Below are 16,936 nucleotides of genomic sequence, written 5' to 3'. Positions count from 1 at the left end.
ATGTTGCTTTTGTAGCATGCATTGTACTTGTATAATCCGATGTGTGCTGCTCGGCCTGGCTTTGAAACCGTGGGGTCACAGGTCTCGTACTCTTGATGTTTCATCAGGTTGTGATTTCCACGTTGTGCTTTCGGTTTCGTGTCAGGGAGCAATGTGTGGGTGATCCCAACATAAGACTGACAACTGATGTGTTCGTGTGTGTGTGTGTACACAAGCTTGACAAATCTCCACGTTATTTATGCTTCATGGTGAGTTTTCTTTAACAAAAAATGCAAATGGGAAATTCCATGATGATCATATTTCGTAATTCCCGGTGGGTGAACTGAATTGCCATTTAAACTTCTTTCCGGGAACCAAATGATGTCTGGTACCAGGAAGTTCCTTAAGTTGAACCCCGGAATGTTCAGAGCTTCGAGCATAATGCCACTTGGTCATTCTTTTGAGGAAACGCATAAAACTAGTCTAACTTATTCTAACAAAACAAACACAAAAACGACATTTTGAATTGAATTGGAATTCAAATTCAGCTCCTTACGAATATGTAGCTGAAGCCCAAGTTCAAGCTCGATCTTGAGAAACACTCTAATATATACCTCCCATTTTCATGCTGCTGCTTCTACTCATGCTGCTCATTCCTCCGGCACCACCCAGACTCATACCGCTCATTCCTCTAACACCACATGAACTCATTCCGCTCATACCCATTCCTCCGGCACCACCCAGACTCATGCCGCTCATTCCTCCGGCACCACCCAGACTCATACCGCTCATTCCTCCACAAAGACCACTCCCACTCATGCCGCTCATTCCTCCACCACCAGCCAGACTCATGCTGCTCATTCCTCCACCACCAGCCAGACTCATGCTGCTCATTCCTCCACCAGCACTCATCCGCTGGTAGCCCATTCCTCCAATGCTACCGCCCATCCCGGTACTCCCGATCATGGAACTCGTGTTTTTGCTCATTGACACGGAGATTCCTCCTCCGCTGTTAATCCTGCAAAAGCACAATCATTGGAATGGGTGAAATTCCAAAATCGCCGAGACAATATCTGACGCATTGAGTCCTAACACAGTCAAGTGTTATTCTTCCTTTCTCTTAACTGTCACATTGAACTGCAAAATGGAGGTTTGTGGTGAACAGGAAACATCTCTCATACCTCTGCTCTTCACTGTCCAAAAGCTTCCTGTAAGCCGTGATTTCAATGTCCAATCCCATCTTTGTGGCCAGTAGTTCCTGGTACTCGTGAGCGTATTGTGAGATTTGCTGCAATGACACAAAATGTGGTGGTTGCACCGCTTTATCTCCAAGAATCTTGTCACCGCATATCCACGGCCATTATTCTGACAACATTCTAACCGAGTGGAGGTTTTTTACAAGCCATGGGTAGCAGTTTATGTTTATAAAAGTAAAACTCCAGCAAAGATGATCTTTTATTGATCACTAGCTAAAGTACCCAGCGTTGCCTGGGGAAATTCAATGAAATCCATTACTATAGTAATTAAATGTGTTGTTGACAAATCACTGCAACCTCAACATACAATCTACACAATACATATTACTCGATCACTACAGGGAAAAAGCCCAAGCAATGTATAAGCACAAGACCTGATAGAGACCTGAAAGCCAATTATCTGGTTTTGTCTGGGTTTAATTTTTTTTTATCCAAAAGCCCTCGACCTTCCTCTGGATGAAAGAGGAGGCCATGCAAAGTATTGCACTCAAATGCAATACCCTCTTCTCAGGCGAGGGTAACAAACTTTATTGTACACCGCACCTTTCCTATGCCATCTCCAGGCATTGCAAATCGTCATTGCCGGGCACCGAAGGGGGTTCGGCAGTGACGCACACTGAAAGGGAGTACTCAGTTTTCACTCTGGTTGTTGTACACCGCACCTTTCCTATGCCATCTCCAGGCATTGCAAATCGTCATTGCTGGGCACCAAAGGGGGCTCGGCAGTGACGCACGCTGAAAGGGAGTACTCAGTTTTCACTCTGTTTGTTGTACACCGCACCTTTCCTATGCCATCTCCAGGCATTGCAAATCGTCATTGCTGGGCACCGAAGGGGGCTCGGCAGTGACGCACGCTGAAAGGGAGTACTCAGTTTTCACTCTGTTTGTTGTACACCGCACCTTTCCTATGCCGTCTCCAGGCATTGCAAATCGTCATTGCTGGGCACCGAAGGGGGCTCGGCAGTGACGCACGCTGAAAGGGAGTACTCAGTTTTCACTCTGTTTGTTGTAAACCGCACCTTTCCTATGCCATCTCCAGGCATTGCAAATCGTCATTGGTGGGCACCGAAGGGGGCTCGGCAGTGACGCACGCTGAAAGAGAGTACTCAGTTTTCACTCTCGTTGTTTGTTTTCTTGCTTTCTTGTTGTACACCGCTCCTTTCCTATGCCATCTCCAGGCATTGCAAATCGTCATTGCCGGGCACCAAAGGGGGCTCGGCAGTGACGCACGCTGAAAGAGAGTACTCAGTTTTCACTCTGGTTTCTTGTTTGTTTGTTTTCTTGGTTGTCCGGACGATATCTCAGCCATCCTTTGAGCTAGGAAGCTGAAATTTCGGCACAGTAGTGAGCAAGTCCTTTGTCAAATACGGTATTTTTTGTTTTTTGAATAATCAATTAATTGAGGAGTTATTTAATTATTAGCGTTTAATTAAGTACTTATTTAATTAATTAAATTTCATTTCTCTTCTGACCATTATTAACTCAGGCACCTTTTGAGTTAGGAAGCTGATATTTGGACATGCCAATGACCAGGTGATTTGGCTGCAAAGGATATTTTTGATTTATTAATTAATCAATTAATCGATTAATTATTTAATTATTCGATTAATGACAAAAAATTTTTTTTTTTTAAAGTTACAGATTCTGATGAAATAGTGGTAGTTTATGTGTTCTCTGACCAAATTGATTAATAATTTAATTTTTTTATGATTATTATTTATTTATTTTCATTATTAATCATTTATTTATTTTCTTTCTCATTTGGCCAATATCTCAGGCACGTTTTGAGCTGGGAAGCTAATATTTGGACATGAGTGACCAAGTGATGTGGCTATCAAGGATATTTTTGATTTATTGATTAATCATTTCATCTATTAATTATTTATTGATTAATCGATTAATTATTTATTGAGTAATCAATTAATTATTTAATTTTTTATAAATGACTTATTTAATTAAATTTCTAAAAGATACATCTTCGGATGAAGCACTAGTGGTTTAGTTATGCGATTGGCCAATTGATTATGAAAATATTTTGTGATAATCTTTTATTGATTTTAATTATACAATTAATCAATCAATTAGTGTACACCCCTCCCTCCCAATGCAGCCTTAATGAGCTGCACTGCGGTATTGCCGGGCGCCGGAGGCGCCCCGGCAATGCCGCGCTGCAGCATATTTAATTATTTGGCATGGGGCGGTGTACTTTGAATGTATGTGTACTTGTTTGTTTGTTTGTTTGTCCGGACGATATCTCAGCCATCCTTTGAGCTAGGAAGCTGAAATTTCGGCACAATAGTGAGCAAGTCCTTTGTCAAAAACGGTATTTTTTGTTTTTTGATGAATCAATAAATTGAGGAGTTATTTAATTATTAGCGATTAATTAAGTACTTATTTAATTAATCAAATTTCCTTTCTCTTCTGACCATGAACTCAGGCACCCTTTGAGTTAGGAAGCTGATATTTGGACATGCCAATGACCAGGTAATTTGGCTGCAAAGGCTATTTTTGATTTATTAATTAATCAATTAATCGATTAATTATTTAATTATTCGATTAATGACCAAAATTTTTTTTTTTTTTAAGTTACAGATTCTGATGAAATAGTGGTAGTTTATGTGTTCTCTGACCAAATTGATTAATAATTTAATTTTTTTATGATTATTATTTATTTATTTTCATTATTAATCATTTATTTATTTTCTTTCTCATTTGGCCAATATCTCAGGCACCTTTTGAGCTCGGAAGCTAATATTTGGACATGAGTGACCAAGTGATGTGGCTATCAAGGATATTTTTGATTTATTGATCAATCAATTAATCGATTAATTATTTAATTATTCGATTAATTACTAAAAAAAAAAAAAAAATTTTCAGTTACAGATTCTGATGAAATGGTGGTGGTTTCTGTGTTCTGTGACCGAATTGATTAATAATTTAATTTTTTAATGATTATTATTTATTTATTTTCATTATTAATCATTTATTTATTTTCTTTCTCATTTGGCCAATATCTCAGGCACCTTTTGAGCTGGGAAGCTAATATTTGGACATGACAGTGACCAAGTGATGTGGCTATCCATGATATTTTTGATTTATTGATTAATCATTTCATCTATTAATTATTTATTGATTAATCGATTAATTATTTATTGAGTAATCAATTAATTATTTAATTTTTTATAAATGACTTATTTAATTAAATTTCTAAAAGATACATCTTCGGATGAAGCACTAGTGGTTTAGTTATGCTATTAGCCAATTGATTATGAAAATATTTTGTGATAATCTTTTATTGATTTTAATTATACAATTAATCAATCAATTAGTGTACACCTCTCCCTCCCAATGCAGCCTCAATGAGCTGCACTGCGGTATTGCCGGGCGCCGGAGGCGCCCCGGCAATGCCGCGCTGTAGGATATTTAATTATTTGGCATGGGGGCGGTGTACTTTGAATGTATCTGTACTTGTTGTACACCGCCCCTTTCCTATGCCATCTCCAGGCATTGCAAATCGTCATTGCTGGGCACCGAAGGGGGCTCGGCAGTGACGCGCGCTGAAAGAGAGTACTCAGTTTTCACTCTGGTTGTTTGTTTGTTTTCATCTTTCTTGTTTTCTTGTTTTCTTGTTTGGTTGTCCGGGCGATATCTCAGCCATCCTTTGAGCTAGGAAGCTGAAATTTTGGCACAATAGTGAGAAAGTGCTTTGTCCAAAACGGTATTTTTTGTTTTTTTGATTAATCAATAAATTGAGGAGTTATTTAATTATTTACGATTAATTAAGTACTTATTTAATTAATCAAATTTCCTTTCTCTTCTGACCATTAACTCAGGCACCTTTTGAGTTAGGAAGCTGATATTTGGACATGCCAATGACCAGGTGATTTGGCTGCAAAGGCTATTTTTGATTTATTAATTAATCAATTAATCGATTAATTATTTAATTATTCGATTAATGACAAAAATCTTCTTTTTTTTTAAGTTACAGATTCTGATGAAATAGTGGTAGTTTATGTGTTCTCTGACCAAATTGATTAATAATTTAATTTTTTAATGATTATTATTTATTTATTTTCATTATTAATCATTTATTTATTTTCTTTCTTATTTGGCCAATATCTCAGGCACCTTTTGAGCTGGGAAGCTAATATTTGGACATGACAGTGACCAAGTGATGTGGCTATCAAGGATATTTTTGATTTATTGATTAATCATTTAATCAATTAATTATTTAATTTTTTATTAATGACTTATTTAATTAAATTTCTAAAAGATACATATTCAGATGAAGCACTTGTGGTTTAGTTATGCAATTAGCTAATTGATTAAGAAAATATTTTGTGATAATCTTTTATTGATTTTAATTATACAATTAATCAATCAATTAGTGTACACCTCTCCCTCCCAATGCAGCCTCAATGAGCTGCACTGCGGTATTGCCGGGCGCCAGAGGCGCCCCGGCAATGCCGCGCTGTGGGATATTTAATTATTTGGCATGGGGGCGGTGTACTTTGAATGTATGTGTACTTGTTCTTTATATATTTATACATAGCAGAGTACCGACCCTCTGGGCGGGTCGAGTTTGTGCATTACTTGCTGAAAAAAGTAACGTCTGTGTTTTGCAAGAAGACTATAGATGTGATGTGTGGTGTGTGCTTAAAAGGTTGGAGATGATATAAATAGGACATTCCAATCGTAATTGGTGTCTAAGAGGTCGAAAGGGTCCAAGCTGTCCAATCTGTCTGAAGGGGAGTAAGTGGTCTACATGATGTTAAGTTCGAAGGGGTCGAGAGTGACTTGAGGGGTGCAAGTGTCTCAGGGTTCCAGGTGTCTGAAGGGTGAAGGGATCAAAAGGTGTCTGAAGTGTCAAAAGGGTCTTAAAGTTAAAGGGGGCTTATGGGTCCTTGCGGTCTAACGGGTCTTAGGGCTCTTCGAGGTCTTAAAGGGGCTTCAGGGTCAGAAAATGTCTTGGGAATATTTGGGGTCTAAAAGGGTCTTAAGGATGTTTGGGGTCTTTATGGGTCTCATGGGTGTTTGTGATGTTAAGGGGTCTAATCTCTCAAGCATGTAAAAAGTCTTCTCTCAACCATGTAATCTAATCTCTCACGCATGTAAAAAGCATGTAGAGGAGGATGTTAGGGATCTGAGGGGTCTTTGGGGTGTATAAAGGCTGAGGTTATGGATAAAATATGCTTAGGGACAATCCCCTGGTCGAACTTGATCTATGTGCCAAATGTGGTGGTTGTCATCGGCTCATCGGTTTTGCGAAAAACGTGGTTGGTTGTCGCCGGAGACATTATGTTTTTGGATTGTCCGTACGTCCGTCATTGCGTCCGTGATCGATTTTCGTTGCTGCGATAACTTAAGAACGGCTGAAGGGATCCAACTTAAATTTGGTACAAGTGTGTATAATGATGTAAAAGAAACTGATTAGATTACGGGGTCAGAGGGCAGAGGTCAAGTTAGGTAAAATCCTGTTACCACGATAACTTATGGACCAATGATGGGATTTTGACCAAACTTCACAGACGTATATACTATGATGCAAAAATGAACTGATTAAAAATTAAAATGACAAATTTTTGGGAGTGATCAAAGCAGTGGTCTGTTGCCTATACACCACCCAAATAAATGTTTGTGTCAGAACGGAGGAGAACGGTGTTGCACGCTTGGAACGATATCACCTGTAATGCAGGTATTCTGCTGAGGTATCAATAATCATGAAGATAATAACATGATCCCCCCCCCCCCCCCCCCCCCGGCTGCTCCCGAATGGTGTGGGTGCTTCTAGTAATATCATTTCATTTGTAAGAGCAGCTGTAGTCGTGAGTGTTACTTATTCGTGTTTCTTACTTTGCGGATGTTATCAGCTTCCATCTTGAGCGATGTGACCTTCTGCTGCCATTGGTCAACTTGTGTCTGTCCATTCATCTCCATCTCACTGATCTGTGTCTCCAGATTTGCGTTCTGGATACACACATAAATTGTATACATAATTGCACTGTGTTTACGTCATCCGAAAACTAAACTTTCTAGTAATTCCTGTCCAGGTCACTCAGCAGAAACCAGAAATCTTCATCTTTCAGGATACAAAGGCAGTTAATGCAAGAGACTCGTCAAGCTGTGCTGTGGATTGCAACCTCCAGCAGGTTACCCTCTGGGTGTCATCAGCAAAGCTTGGTCTATCTGGGAATCATGAATTACAGCAATATGAATGCATCAATGAGACCTGGGTGCGGTAGCGGTCAATGTCACGCTTGATGCTGTCCATCTGTAGTTTAAGTGACCTCAACTCCTCCTTGGCATTGCTGATATGCTGTGTACCTGGTTGGACTGTGCTGGCGACTGCGTTTATCTGCAACACAAAATGTTCACAACATCACTTCTGCCAGATGGGTGGTGGGTAAAGGAATGGAAGAGGGGATTGTTGGGTGGGAGACAGAGGACCACCTTCACTTCTGCCGGAGGGATGGTGGGTAAAGGAATGGAAGAGGGGATTGTTGGGTGGGAGACAGAGGACCACCATCACTTCTGCCGGATGGGTGGTGGGTAAAGAAATGGAAGAGGGGATTGTTGGGTGGGAGACAGAGGACCAACATCACTTCTGCCGGATGGGGGGTGGGTAAAGGAATGGAAGAGGGGATTGTTGGGTGGGAGACAGAGGAACAACATCACTTCTGCCGGATGGGTGGTGGGTAAAGGAATGGAAGAGGGGATTGTTGGGTGGGAGACAGAGGACCACCATCACTTCTGCCGGATGGGTGGTGGGTAAAGGAATGGAAGAGGGGATTGTTGGGTGGGAGACAGAGGACCACCATCACTTCTGCCGGATGGGTGGTGGGTAAAGGAATGGAAGAGGGGATTGTTGGGTGGGAGACAGAGGAACACCATCACTTCTGCCGGATGGGTGGTGGGTAAAGGAATGGAAGAGGGGATTGTTGGGTGGGAGACAGAGGACCACCATCACTTCTGCCAGATGGGTGGTCGGTAAAGGAATGGAAGAGGGGATTGTTGGGTGGGAGACAGAGGACCACCATCACTTCTGCCGGAGGGATGGTGGGTAAAGAAATGGAAGAGGGGATTGTTGGGTGGGAGACAGAGGAACAACATCACTTCTGCCGGATGGGTGGTGGGTAAAGGAATGGAAGAGGGGATTGTTGGGTGGGAGACAGAGGACCACCATCACTTCTGCCGGATGGGTGGTGGGTAAAGGAATGGAAGAGGGGATTGTTGGGTGGGAGACAGAGGACCACCATCACTTCTGCCGGAGGGATGGTGGGTAAAGAAATGGAAGAGGGGATTGTTGGGTGGGAGACAGAGGACCACCATCACTTCTGCCGGAGGGGTGGTGGGTAAAGAAATGGAAGAGGGGATTGTTGGGTGGGAGACAGAGGACCACCATCACTTCTGCCGGATGGGTGGTGGGTAAAGGAATGGAAGACGGGATTGTTGGGTGGGAGACAGAGGAACAACATCACTTCTGCCGGATGGGTGGTGGGTAAAGGAATGGAAGAGGGGATTGTTGGGTGGGAGACAGAGGAACAACATCACTTCTGCCGGATGGGTGGTGGGTAAAGGAATGGAAAAGGGGATTGTTGGGTGGGAGTCAGAGGAACAACATCACTTCTGCCGGATGGGTGGTGGGTAAAGGAATGGAAGAGGGGATTGTTGGGTGGGAGACAGAGGAACAACATCACTTCTGCCGGATGGGTGGTGGGTAAAGGAATGGAAGAGGGGATTGTTGGGTGGGAGACAGAGAAACACCATCACTTCTGCCGGATGGGTGGTGGGTCAAGGAATGGAAGAGGGGATTGTTGGGTGGGAGACAGAGAAACACCATCACTTTTGCCGGACGGGGGTGGGTAAAGGAATGGAAGAGGGGATTGTTGGGTGGGAGACAGAGAAACACCATCACTTCTGCCGGATGGGTGGTGGGTAAAGGAATGGAAGAGGGGATTGTTGGGTGGGAGACAGAGAAACACCATCACTTCTGCCGGATGGGTGGTGGGTAAAGGAATGGAAGAGGGGATTGTTGGGTGGGAGACAGAGGAACACCATCACTTCTGCCGGATGGGTGGTGGGTAAAGGAATGGAAGAGGGGATTGTTGGGTGGGAGACGGAGGAACAACATCACTTCTGCCGGATGGGTGGTGGGTAAAGGAATGGAAGAGGGGATTGTTGGGTGGGAGACAGAGGAACAACATCACTTCTGCCGGATGGGTGGTGGGTAAAGGAATGGAAGGGAGGATTGTTGGGTGGGAGACAGAGGAACAACATCACTTCTGCCGGATGGGTGGTGGGTAAAGGAATGGAAGAGAGGATTGTTGGGTGGGAGACAGAGGAACAACATCACTTCTGCCGGATGGGTGGTGGGTAAAGGAATGGAAGAGGGGATTGTTGGGTGGGAGACAGAGGAACAACATCACTTCTGCTGGATGGGTGGTGGGTAAAGGAATGGAAGAGGGGATTGTTGGGTGGGAGACAGAGGAACAACATCACTTCTGCCGGATGGGTGGTGGGTAAAGGAATGGAAGAGAGGATTGTTGGGTGGGAGACAGAGGACCACCATCACTTCTGCTGGATGGGTGGTGGGTAAAGGAATGGAAGAGGGGATTGTTGGGTGGGAGACAGAGGAACACCATCACTTCTGCCAGATGGGTGGTGGGTAAAGGAATGGAAGAGGGGATTGTTGGGTGGGAGACAGAGGAACACCATCACTTCTGCCACCTCGGTCATGGACGATCAAATGTTCTTGAGTGGAGCATACCCGTAGCTGCACGTTGCGGAATGCCTCTTCGCGGCTCCGGGCGGCCAAAGCTTCGTAATGCATCCTGACATCATTGACGGCCATGGAAAGATCAATCGCCTGGTTGCTGTTGTCCACCGTGATGACGGCCCCAGAGCTGCTTCCACTGATTGATAACTGCACTTCGTTGACCCGCTGCCAAAACAATCCACAGTGCGTTAGTTCTGTGTTTTTATAGCAAAGCCATGCAGCCAACCACCTCAATGGCTAATGTGGTTTGGTAAATATGGAGCATGTTCTCACTGTTTTGAGAGAGGGGCATTGGTGTGTCAAGTGAGAGCAGGTGAAATATCTTGATATAAAGTAGAGTAGCTGGAGAGAAAGTTCGAGAAAAGCCCTTTTTGCGGCCCATCCTTATCCAGTACGGACATTTTTGGTACAACAGACACTCAAACCAACATGGCTGTTGAGGTTGAGCAAATCTAGCCACTCTACCCACTTCCACTGCACAGGCTGCACAAGTTTGCACAACAATCATTTTCCTCCAAACATGCACGGACAAGGTAACAAAAGGTCCTGCCTTCTGATTGCAGGTAATCTATCAGTTTACCAATGCACTACCTAGTTGTACCTTTCAAATAGCTCTTTCCCAGGTGGGCCTGACACAGTCCCAGTTGCCAGCTCTCTCTAAATAGTCTCATTTCAACATTTCCATTCGTAACCAAAAATGCTTTAAGGTACCGATGAGAAATTAATGGAATGATTCCAGAGGAAGTTCGACCTGTGCTAACTGGGATAGAGATGTGCTGCTCACCGCCATGTATATCTGCTTGAGCATGTTGATGTGGTCTTCCACACCTTGGACGTTGCCCTGGAGTTCAATGATGACCAAGTAGGACTTGTCGATCTCCTGCACAGATGAATATATGACACTTTAGGAGGAAATCTCTTATCGTCACTGTGGAAGCTTCAGAGTGACCATTTTAATTTATATTCCATCATCATCATGCACACAGGCACAGCTGCACCCCCAGAAAAATGATGCAGCCAGCAGCCACAGGATGCATAGGAACCACCATCATCGTCATCATAAAACTAGTTGTGTATTCATCCCGTTATGGTGCCATTTCCTTTCAGTGCTCCATACATCTTTCAGGTTGTTCCATTGTCCTTCCAGATACTTGTTGTTCTTCACCTCCTCCTCGTACCTGTAATGCAGACGGAACCATCTTCATTATCACAAATATAATCAATTCATCTTTGAATCATAATATATAACGATACCAAGTCTGGTGAAAATCCCATGACAGGTTCACAAGTTAGCTCGGGAACAGAATTTTTACCTGATGGGACATCTGACATTTGACCTTTGACCTCTTGACCCCAAAATCTAACCAGTTCGCATTTACATCTTTATACATACCTGTACCAAGTTTGACTTGGAACCCTTCAGTCGTTCTCAAGTTAAAAATTATTACAGACCCTGACCTTTGACCTCGACCCCAAATTCAAATCTGTTCATCTTTACATCATAATACATACTTGTCCCAACTTTGGTCAAATTCCCACCACTGGTTCACAAGTTATCGAGGTAACAGAATTTTACCCAACATGACCTTTGACCTCGTGACCCCAAAATCTAAAAAAAAAAATCAGTAACGAAAACCGATCATGGATGGACGGACGGGCGGGCGGGCGGAGACCTGAAAACACTGCCCATGGCGACTTCGTCGGGGGAAGCATGACTAATGGTTGGTAGAAGTTGGTAGGTGGTTGGGGTTGTGATTGTGGTAGAAAGCAAAACCGTAACGGTTGTGTAATTGGAGAGAGAGGGGGTCGAAGGATGAAACTGAATGTGGTTGGAAGAAAGTAAAGGCGTATTTGTTTGAACAATAGGGGAAGTGAATAAAAATGGATGCATTTGAAGGGAAAGTAAAGAAATGAATGGTTAGAGAGAAATTTAGAGGAAGTGGTGAAGGGAAGTTAGAGGAAAGGAGTGACTAGATGAGTGGCAGACAGAGGAATGAAACAGGGAATGGTTAGGTGGAAGGCAGAGAAATAAAAGGAGTCATTTGGTTGAGAGACAGAGGAATGAATGAGGAAGTGGGCGGGTGAGAGACAGAGGAATGGGGAAGTGGGTGGGTGAGAGACAGAGGAATGAATGAGGAAGTGCGCGAGAGACAGAGGAATGAGGGAGAGGGTGGGCGAGAGACAGAGGAATGAGGGAGTGGGCGGGCGAGAGACAGAGGAATGAATGAGGAAGTGCGCGAGAGACAGAGGAATGAGGGAGAGGGTGGGCGAGAGACAGAGGAATGAGGGAGTGGGCGGGCGAGAGACAGAGGAATGAATGGGGGTGTGGGTGGGCGAGAGACAGAGGAATGAATGAGGGAGTGGGTGGGCAAGAGACAGAGGAATGAGGAAGTGTGTGGGCGAGAGGCAGAGGAATGAATGAATGAGTGAGTGAGAGACAGAGGAATGATTGAGGGAGTGGGTGGGCGAGAGACAGAGGAATGAATGAATGAGTGAGTGAGAGACAGAGGAATGAATGAGGGAGTGGTTGGGTGAAAGATACAGGAATGAATGAGGGAGTGGGTGGGTGAGAGACAGAGGAATGAGTGAGTGAGTGAGAGACAGAGGAACGAATGAGGGAGTGGTTGGGTGAAAGATACAGGAATGAATGAGGGAGTGGGTGGGTGAGAGACAGAGGAATGAATGAGTGGGCGAGAGACAGAGGAATGAGGAAGTGGGCGGGTGAGAGACAGAGGAATGGGGAAGTGGGTGGGTGAGAGACAGAGGAATGAGGGAGTGGGCGGGCGAGAGACAGAGGAATGAATGAGGAAGTGCGCGAGAGACAGAGGAATGAGGGAGTGGGCGGGCGAGAGACAGAGGAATGAATGGGGGTGTGGGTGGGCGAGAGACAGAGGAATGAATGAGGGAGTGGGTGGGCAAGAGACAGAGGAATGAGGAAGTGTGTGGGCGAGAGGCAGAGGAATGAATGAATGAGTGAGTGAGAGACAGAGGAATGATTGAGGGAGTGGGTGGGCGAGAGACAGAGGAATGAATGAATGAGTGAGTGAGAGACAGAGGAATGAATGAGGGAGTGGTTGGGTGAAAGATACAGGAATGAATGAGGGAGTGGGTGGGTGAGAGACAGAGGAATGAGTGAGTGAGTGAGAGACAGAGGAACGAATGAGGGAGTGGTTGGGTGAAAGATACAGGAATGAATGAGGGAGTGGGTGGGTGAGAGACAGAGGAATGAGTGAGTGAGTGAGAGACAGAGGAACGAATGAGGGAGTTGTTGGGTGAAAGATACAGGAATGAATGAGGGAGTTGTTGGGTGAATGATACAAGGAATGAATGAGGGAGTGGGTGGGTGAGAGACAGAGGAATTAATGAGTGAGTGAGTGAGAGACAGAGGAATGAATGAGTGAGTGAGAGTCAGAGGAATGAATGGAGTTGGTGAGTGATAGACAGAGGAATGAATGAGTGAGTGAGTGAGAGACAGAGGAATGAATGAGTGAGTGAGTGAGAGACAGGAATGATAAATGAATGAGGGAGTGTTTCTTGCGAAGATATTTTAAAGCTCCGTTTCGGTAATTTTACTTTGGTACCTCGGTATTTATTTGTACACCTGTGTGTTCCTTTACCGTACATCTTCTGTCGTGGTTATCACCTGAACACCTATTTCAAAATCCAGAAAACTTAATCACACAGGAAAGGAAATCCATTTGATAACCTTCACGTGGGGATAGATTTTGCAAGAATGACACTCAGGAGAGAGCGCACACCTCCGGCAGGTTGAACAGTTTATGTTTTGTATCCCACTGATAGGCCGGATCTCGATTCGGACCCGAAGCTGCAAGAATGACACTCAGGAGAGAGCGCACACCTCCGCCAGGTTGAACAGATTATGTTTTGTATCCCACTGATAGGCCGGATCTCGATTCGGATCTGAACCAAAGTCTAATCGCCTTGTTCTTGTCACCTGACCAACTCGTCCACCAAGTTTCGTCATAACTCGTCCATAACCTTTTCACATATCAAGGTCTATATCATTTTTCCCGATCTCTCATTGATTAAGAATCACTTTAAAAATTCTCTGATCCGGATCCGGATCTTCACCGAATTTCATCATTTCCTCCTTATACCTGTATCGATCCCCAGTGACGTTGTGCACCTCCGAGCGCGAAGCTAGCGGACAGGTGTTCCAATATGTCGTTGTACCTACTTGATGGTGTACTCTTGAATGATGCCCTTCCAGTGCTCGATCTCGGCTAACAGTGCACCCTTCATCTGCTGCAGGATCTCGATCTGACTGTTGTAGGTGGTGGTCACTCCGCTGACGACCATGGCCGTGTTGGTGGGTCCCGAGCCGTCGGTGGGAGCCGTGTACATGGAGATCTGTGCCTTGAGCACGGCGTTGCGCTGCTCCAGCGAGCGTACCTGTGAAAAAGGGCGGCAAATGGACACGTTGGCTAGAACAAGGCCCCCCTTGTCATTGCACCTGGCGATCGAGCGTTTGTCTCCAATGGGAACGGACAGAGAGAGGGAGACACGCGCATGTTCATGTACATGTATGCCAGGTAAGTCAGACAAATAATTCGGAGTACATATGAAGTATTCAGCATGTCCGTGTGTGTTGTCCAGACCTTGTCCACGAAGTTGGCAAACTTGTCGTTGAGCGTCTGCATCTCCTGCTTCTCCCGCAGTTGGATGGTTTGCACGGTGTTCATCGCGGGTAGAGACGCGGGGTCTATGTCGACCACTCCACCTCCGGAGATACTGATGCTGCTGGAGCTCGACTTGCATGGCATGAAACCTTTTTGGACCCCGTACATCCCCACAGGTATGTTCATCCCACCGAACCGCATCCTGAAGTTTGACTGTATGGTCCGCAGGGCAGACTCTGCGCCCATTCCACGAGACCCAAGTCCACAGGAGCTCATGCTCCCACTCATTGAGCCGCCACCGTAGCCGCCACCACCACCGTACGAGCAGACCCTCGATAGTCCCATGCCACCACCCATGCTCCCACTCATGCCACCACCCATGCCCCCAAAGCTCGTGCGGTTACTCTTGAGCAATGTGCCTATACCTTCGCCGTTGTAAATTCCCCCATAACGCACTCTGCAGTGGGATCTGTTCATTGTACTCTGCATGCTTGCTGTCTAAGTGGGACGTGGCAGACAATCAGACGCCGACAATCAGTAGCGTAGCCTCTTCAGTGGACTTACCTTTATACGTCTCCCAAGTCTCAACACACAACAGGTGGGTTGGTACCCTCCCCACCCTCCCTTCTGTCACTCAGGGTGATGAACCCACAGTATCGCCAGGAGCTAAATGGCGAAAATCGTGTTGAGATCCGTGGGGTGAACAAGCAAGGTCTTGCATCTAATACCATATGTCGCTGCAGGCACAGATTGTGGCGTATAAGCTCCTGGGTGGGGGCGAAGCACCAGGGTGATTGACGACTTGCACCGACTTCAGGATTCAAACCCAGGTGACACGGCTCGGAGGTGAGTGTGCACAGTACACTATGTATGTGTACAAACGTACTCGCACCACGAAAATGAAATCTACCTGACGACCATGGTGGAGGGAAAAAAAATGTCGGAATGTTTTCCATCCAATCATGGAGATTGAGGAATGTCCGCACCCAGCTAGTGGACACGTTCTAACTAGCAATGGCTGTCTATCCTCATATGCATTTAAATTACCTGTGTGAGTGTGTCTGTGTGTCCGTGTGTGTGTGTGTGTGTGTGTGTGTCCGTGTGTCCGTGTGTGTGTGTGTGTGTGTGTGTGTGTGTGTGTGTGTGTGTGTGTGTGTGTGTGTGTGTGTGTGTGTGTGTGTGTGTGTGTGTCTGTGAATAAAAGAGAGAGATAGAATTGTGAGGAACAGAAATGAAAAAAACGAGGTGTGTGTGTGTGTGTGTGTGTGTGTGTGTGTGTGTGTGTGTGTGTGTGTGTGTGTGTGTGTGTGTGTGTGTGTGTGTGCTCGCAAGTGTGCGTGCCCCTCCCCCCCTCCCACTCCGTATACCTCCTCAAACCCCAATTTTTCCAATGCCTTGAGCAAACATTGGTACAACATGGGTGATGAAGGTTGTGGTAAAGTTTCATCAAAATTTCGTGTGTAGTTTCACAGAAGAAAGCAAATACCTATTCTGGGGGGACCCCCCCCTCCTCTTCCCCCCATGGACCGCCATAGACCCCAATTTTTTAAATGCTGGGAACAGACATTGGTACATTACAGGTGATGAACGGAACGTTGTGGTTAAGTTTCATCAAAATCGTGTGTGTAGTTTCTGAGAAGAAAGCAAATACCTATTTTGGGGGGACAATCCTGGATCCACTTTGGCTCCCGGTAGACCCCCTTAATCCCCGATTTTGTTTTTAATGCCGTTAACAACCTTTAGTCACAACACAACAAATATCATTTGTGCCAAATTTGGTCACAATCCAATCAGCGGTTTCGGAGAAAAAGTTTCAAGTGTTTACGGACGGACGGACAAAGCGCCATCGCATAAGCGCACCTGAACTACGATCCAGGTGAGCTAAAAATCATGATAACCGAAGTTACGAGCGAATAACGTTTTTGTATGCCCTTTTATTGTCATTTTTTGTATTCGTTTTCATTTTATTGTATTGTCTATTTTATAATTTATTGCTACCTTATTGCATTATTATGTTTAACTTGTTAAGTTCTTCAACTGTAAAACTTACCTCAATTCGGCCGCGATGGAAGTGGAATTGAAATAAACCTTTATTATTATTATTATTATTATTATTATTATTATTATTACAAAGCGCTACTCAAAACCTTTAAAACCTACCCTTATGAAGAGGGACACACCAACACACATTGTGTTTTTTTTATGGTAGGTATATATATATACACACACACACACACACACACACACACACACACACACACACACACACACACACACACACACAC

At 44.7% G+C, this 16,936-nt stretch overlaps 1 protein-coding gene across 1 annotated transcript in view; it reads right to left on the bottom strand.

The window, feature by feature from the left end:
* LOC137412799 (thread biopolymer filament subunit alpha-like) overlaps positions 1–15,499 on the bottom strand; it is a 15,556-nt gene extending 57 nt beyond the window's left edge. The window contains exons 1-9 of the mRNA XM_068098118.2: positions 14,631–15,499; positions 14,210–14,424; positions 11,129–11,189; positions 10,796–10,891; positions 10,003–10,176; positions 7,465–7,590; positions 7,089–7,202; positions 1,161–1,267; positions 1–997 (exon numbers count right to left, since the gene is read on the bottom strand). The exon at positions 1–997 is cut by the window's left edge and continues 57 nt beyond it. Of these exons, the coding sequence (XP_067954219.2) occupies positions 583–997; positions 1,161–1,267; positions 7,089–7,202; positions 7,465–7,590; positions 10,003–10,176; positions 10,796–10,891; positions 11,129–11,189; positions 14,210–14,424; positions 14,631–15,140 (1,818 nt within the window). The 5' untranslated portion in view covers positions 15,141–15,499 and the 3' untranslated portion in view covers positions 1–582. The remainder of the gene's footprint in view (positions 998–1,160; positions 1,268–7,088; positions 7,203–7,464; positions 7,591–10,002; positions 10,177–10,795; positions 10,892–11,128; positions 11,190–14,209; positions 14,425–14,630) is intronic.
* Positions 15,500–16,936: the final 1,437 nt, after the last annotated feature.

The sequence above is a fragment of the Myxine glutinosa genome, chromosome 5 (assembly GCF_964187855.1).
Source record: "Myxine glutinosa chromosome 5, kmMyxGlut1.1, whole genome shotgun sequence".
NCBI classification, from domain to species: domain Eukaryota; kingdom Metazoa; phylum Chordata; class Myxini; order Myxiniformes; family Myxinidae; genus Myxine; species Myxine glutinosa.
The sequence above is the reverse complement of the archived record's forward strand: the minus strand, read 5'-3'. Positions and strand labels throughout refer to the sequence as shown.